Raw genomic sequence first — 4,550 nt, forward strand, 5'->3', positions numbered from 1 at the left:
TTACATGTTTGTTTGAAAAGAAAAGTTTATGTCGAATTTATAATTATATCAATTATACTTTCATTTAGTTTTTAAGATAAAATTGCTCATAAATTCATCAAATCGTCAATCATGTAAAAACAACAATTAGAGACGACTATGTAATGGGAAAATTAATACATTGATAATTTTTAGAAATAATTGTAATAAAGAATTTAAGAAAATTTAATTATCTTAAATTATAAAAATGAAACTTGGAAGAGGAAAAAAGTGATAGAATTATAAAATTTTTAGTGTTTAAATATGGATATAATAAAATCCAAGATTTTAATTAATTCAACCCTAAAGATTAGGGATATAATTTATTATTTACCGAAATATTTTGCCCCTTTCAACTCTCTCTCTCTCTATATATATAAAAGGCTAGCATGGTAATTTCACACAAAAATTAAATTCCTTCAAACGGCCGAAATCCGAAAAAGTGAAATAGGAAAAAAGAAAATAGAAAAAAGAAAAAGAAAAAAAGAACGCCTTGTTTGGCCGCGTCTGTGTCAGCTTGTTCAACATTCTCCACTCCATTTCTCCCTCTAGAATTCGGACCATTATTCTCTCTTTATCTAGAGAGAGAAAGTAGAAGAATTTTGATTTATCATCAATCTCAAAAGAATTAGGATTTTAATTTTGAACCCATCATCATAACCCTTTTTCTTGTTTATCCTTTGATTCCTTTTTTTTTTTTTTTTTTTTTTTTTTTTTTTATTCTAAGCGTTTTTGATTTCGGATACTTTGATTACTGATTTTTTCCATTTCAATGTCAACCCCTACTCCGGCGCCGACGTCTCCGCCGGCGACCAATACGACGTCCCCACCGCCACCAACCCCTACTGCTCCGCCCCCATCGACTCCAGCACAACCGCCGCCGTCCACTACACCACCACCAACTACCACTCCGTCGCCACCTCCGCCTTCCACTGCATCGCCACCCGCTCCTTCGCAGCCTCCGCCAACTTCCGCACCACCTCCGGCCACCCCATCACGGCCTCCGCCGTCTACTCCAGAGCCCGCCCCGCCCACTGCTTCTCCTTCACCTCCGGCTTCCACTCCTCCGCCGTCCAGACCTTCGAGTTCTCCACCTCCTACGTCTTCTACTACCCCTCCGTCTCCCCCAACTGGCCGTAGTCCGCCGCCTCCGAGTTCTCATACGCCGTCTACTCCGTCCAGAACTCCTCCTCCTCCTCCCTCAACGCCGTCCTCCTCCTCGTCTAATATATCAACCGGACTTGTCGTCGGGATAGCAATTGGTGGAGTGGTAATTGTTCTTCTGCTGAGTATATTATGCCTTTGTTGTACAAAGAAAAGAAGAAGACGACGGGATGAAGAGGGATTTTATCCACACCCTCCGCCTGACCCTAAAGGTAAAATGATCGCCGGAAATTTGATAATTTCAGAGTACTCAAAATTTTTAGGGTTTATTGACATCTTATTGTTCTTTCTTTGAATTGATCAAATTCTAATTCGCTACATTGTTTCTTTTTCAATCCATTGAAGTTCTGATTTCATGGTTCTTGTACTGTAATCTGCGATGGCCTTTAATGAGATCATTGGTTTATTTGCATCCTACATTTTAGATGACCTTATTTGTTTGAACTATTTTTTTTTATTACAGTTGACCCTTATGCTGGTCAGCAGCAATGGCAGAACAATGCTCCTCTGCCGCCTGATCCTTTAGTTGGGATGGTGCCGAAGCCATCTCCTCCACCGGTAGTTGCATCCCGACCCCCGCATTCACCAACCGGCGTTCGTCCTCCACTTCCACCTCCGCTCTATATGAGTAGCAGTGGAGGTTCGGGCTCTATGTATTCTGGGCCTGAAACACCGCTCCCTCCGCCACCTCCCCCTCATATGGCCTTTGGTTTCTCAAAGAGTACTTTTACTTATGAGGAATTGGCAATGGCCACGGACGGCTTCTCGGATGCGAATCTCCTTGGACAAGGTGGATTTGGATATGTGCATAGGGGAGTTCTTCCCAATGGTAAGGAAGTTGCTGTCAAGCAATTGAAAGCTGGGAGTGGACAGGGCGAACGAGAATTTCAAGCCGAAGTTGATATCATCAGCCGAGTTCATCATAAACATCTTGTTTCTTTGGTTGGATATTGCATAACTGGGTCTCAAAGATTGCTTGTTTATGAGTTTGTTGCTAACAACACTTTGGAGTTCCATTTACATGGTAATGCTATAGCCACATTTCATTAGAAGTTAGTTCTACTAAAGTTTTATGCGTTGTTTGTTATGATTGTATAGCTTCTTCCTTGCAGGTAAAGGGCGGCCGACTATGGATTGGCAGACAAGACTCAAAATTGCTTTAGGATCAGCAAAAGGACTAGCTTATATTCATGAGGATTGTAAGTTATCTTATGTTTCTGTTTTATGGTAATTTGATAGAATTGACAATATGGATATGTTTAAGGAATCTAGTTTACCTTTTTGTTAATTAGGTCACCCAAAAATCATTCATCGCGACATTAAAGCTGCTAACATATTGTTGGATTTCAAGTTTGAAGCAAAGGTATTGATGTTTAGTTTTACTCGTTGAAATGTAATTTTCTTTTTGTTCTGGCTGGAAACTGAGTTCACATTTGTCAATCATTTATACTGCTCTGATTCGACATTGAAAGTAGATCATCTCCATTCGGAAACTTAAAGGATCTGTCATATTCTTCTTGTTCTGATGACCAATCTGACTTGTTTTACTAGGTTGCTGATTTTGGACTTGCAAAGTTTACCTCTGATGTCAATACCCATGTATCAACTCGAGTGATGGGTACTTTTGGGTATGGCCTTTCTCGAATCCTGTTATTTTCAAATTTCATCGGAGGAAGATCACCCTTTACTTCTTATTGTGTTTTTATAATGAATTAAGTACCATGTCAATACCCTTGAGTGAGAATAATTTCTAGTATCATTGTTGATATTTTCATCGTGAATGTCTCTCTTCCAAAAAAAATCGCCCAAATGAAATTCCACACTCGAGCATGAGCAGTGTTTCGAGATGCTATACACAATCTGATAGATTCCTAAATATGTTGATCAAATCTTTCGTTATTTTCTTCTCAATCTCTTCCACTCTGCATTCAGGTATCTTGCTCCAGAGTATGCCTCGAGCGGCAAACTTACTGAGAAATCAGATGTTTTCTCCTTTGGAGTTATGCTTTTAGAGTTGATTACCGGTCGTCGACCAGTCGATATGAGTAATACTGCTATGGAAGATAGCCTCGTAGACTGGGTAAGTTCTAGTATTGTCCATGGATGATCGTCGTAATCTTTTCTGAAGCTTCACTGTTTTCATTTCTGTTGCTCTCAATGTGATCATGCAAATTGTAAACATTGTAAACCATTTCCATTTCAGGCTAGGCCGCTAATGAACCGAGCTTTAGAAGATGGAAACTTCGATGTTTTGGTTGATCCAAGGCTGCAGAACAACTACAACCACAATGAAATGGCTCGCATGGTTGCCTGTGCTGCTGCTTGTGTTCGTCATTCTGCCAAGCGTCGACCACGAATGAGTCAGGTAACCACAGTTAAAAACCTCCAATGATGCTCTCAACGTATGTGTATAATATACTGAACCACTGCAACTGTTAACCGAGCAGGTAGTACGAGCGCTCGAAGGAGACTCTTCACTATCGGATCTCAACGAAGGAGTGAAACCCGGGCAGAGCTCGATGTACAGTTCTCATGGAAGCTCAGACTACGACACCCATCAGTACAACGAGGACTTGAGAAAGTTTAGAAAGATGGCACTGGGAAGCACAGAATATGGAGCGAGCAGCGAATACAGCGGACCAACGAGCGAGTACGGGCTGTATCCATCGGGATCAAGCAGCGAAGGGCAAACCACAAGAGAAATGGAGACGAGAACAGCAAAGAAAGAGAGTGGAGGCTTTAGTGGACGCTCTTGAAACAAACAAAGGCTTTGTTTTAAATTTTCTATGTAAAGAAACAAACACAGGCTGTTATTTTGACTTTGATTGTTACAAAAGAAGAAAAAAAAAAGACATCATTTTCATATTGAATTAACCCATTTTTTTTCCCTTCCTTTGGATATCTTGTTTTCACATTGTATTTATTATTGTTATTATTAATATTATTTGCTTATAATACAAATTACAAGTAACATGGTTCTTCATTTGCCTTAGGCATATTCTCCAACTTGTCATATGACTTATTCCTTGTATGGACAATATTATTTTTGTTTAAATTTTTGTCATCATTGGAGTTGCATGTTATTATATACTATATTTAAAATTTTTAATACTCTATTTTAATCCATGAATTTTGTTCTAGAAAGTTATTGTTGTATTTTTTAATAATTCGAACATAAATCTAATCTTAAAAGTAGAAATTGAAAGAATTCAAACTTAAAGCCAAAATTGTACAAAAGGCAAAGTAAGATGAACTTGGTGGAAAATTTCAAGCACAAGTTTATTTCGAGTGTGACTTAATTCTTAAATAATTTTAGTTATTAATTTATTATTATTATTGAAGGCTAGTTATTTTTATTTTGAAATGGA

The 4,550-nt window shown here is 38.6% G+C and overlaps 1 protein-coding gene across 1 annotated transcript; it reads left to right on the forward strand.

The window, feature by feature from the left end:
• Positions 1–436: 436 nt before the first annotated feature.
• On the forward strand, positions 437–4,056 carry LOC103497793 (proline-rich receptor-like protein kinase PERK1). The gene is made up of 8 exons (XM_008460142.3): positions 437–1,394; positions 1,646–2,206; positions 2,295–2,381; positions 2,475–2,545; positions 2,734–2,810; positions 3,115–3,262; positions 3,386–3,547; positions 3,630–4,056. Exons 1-8 carry the CDS (start codon positions 791–793, stop codon positions 3,936–3,938), a joined length of 2,019 nt encoding a protein of 672 aa, XP_008458364.1. The 5' UTR covers positions 437–790; the 3' UTR covers positions 3,939–4,056.
• The last annotated feature ends 494 nt before the right edge of the window (positions 4,057–4,550 follow it).

Source organism: Cucumis melo, chromosome 5 (assembly GCF_025177605.1).
Source record: "Cucumis melo cultivar AY chromosome 5, USDA_Cmelo_AY_1.0, whole genome shotgun sequence".
NCBI lineage: Eukaryota > Viridiplantae > Streptophyta > Magnoliopsida > Cucurbitales > Cucurbitaceae > Cucumis > Cucumis melo.

Bases quoted from the DNA above. Each gene is read 5' to 3' on its own strand.
- LOC103497793 (XM_008460142.3), top strand. From the start codon at position 791: ATGTCAACCCCTACTCCGGCGCCGACGTCTCCGCCGGCGACCAATACG. The intron at 2,207-2,294 runs GTAATGCTATAG...TCTTCCTTGCAG, and splicing joins TTTGGAGTTCCATTTACATG to GTAAAGGGCGGCCGACTATG. The intron at 3,548-3,629 runs GTAACCACAGTT...TTAACCGAGCAG, and splicing joins GTCGACCACGAATGAGTCAG to GTAGTACGAGCGCTCGAAGG.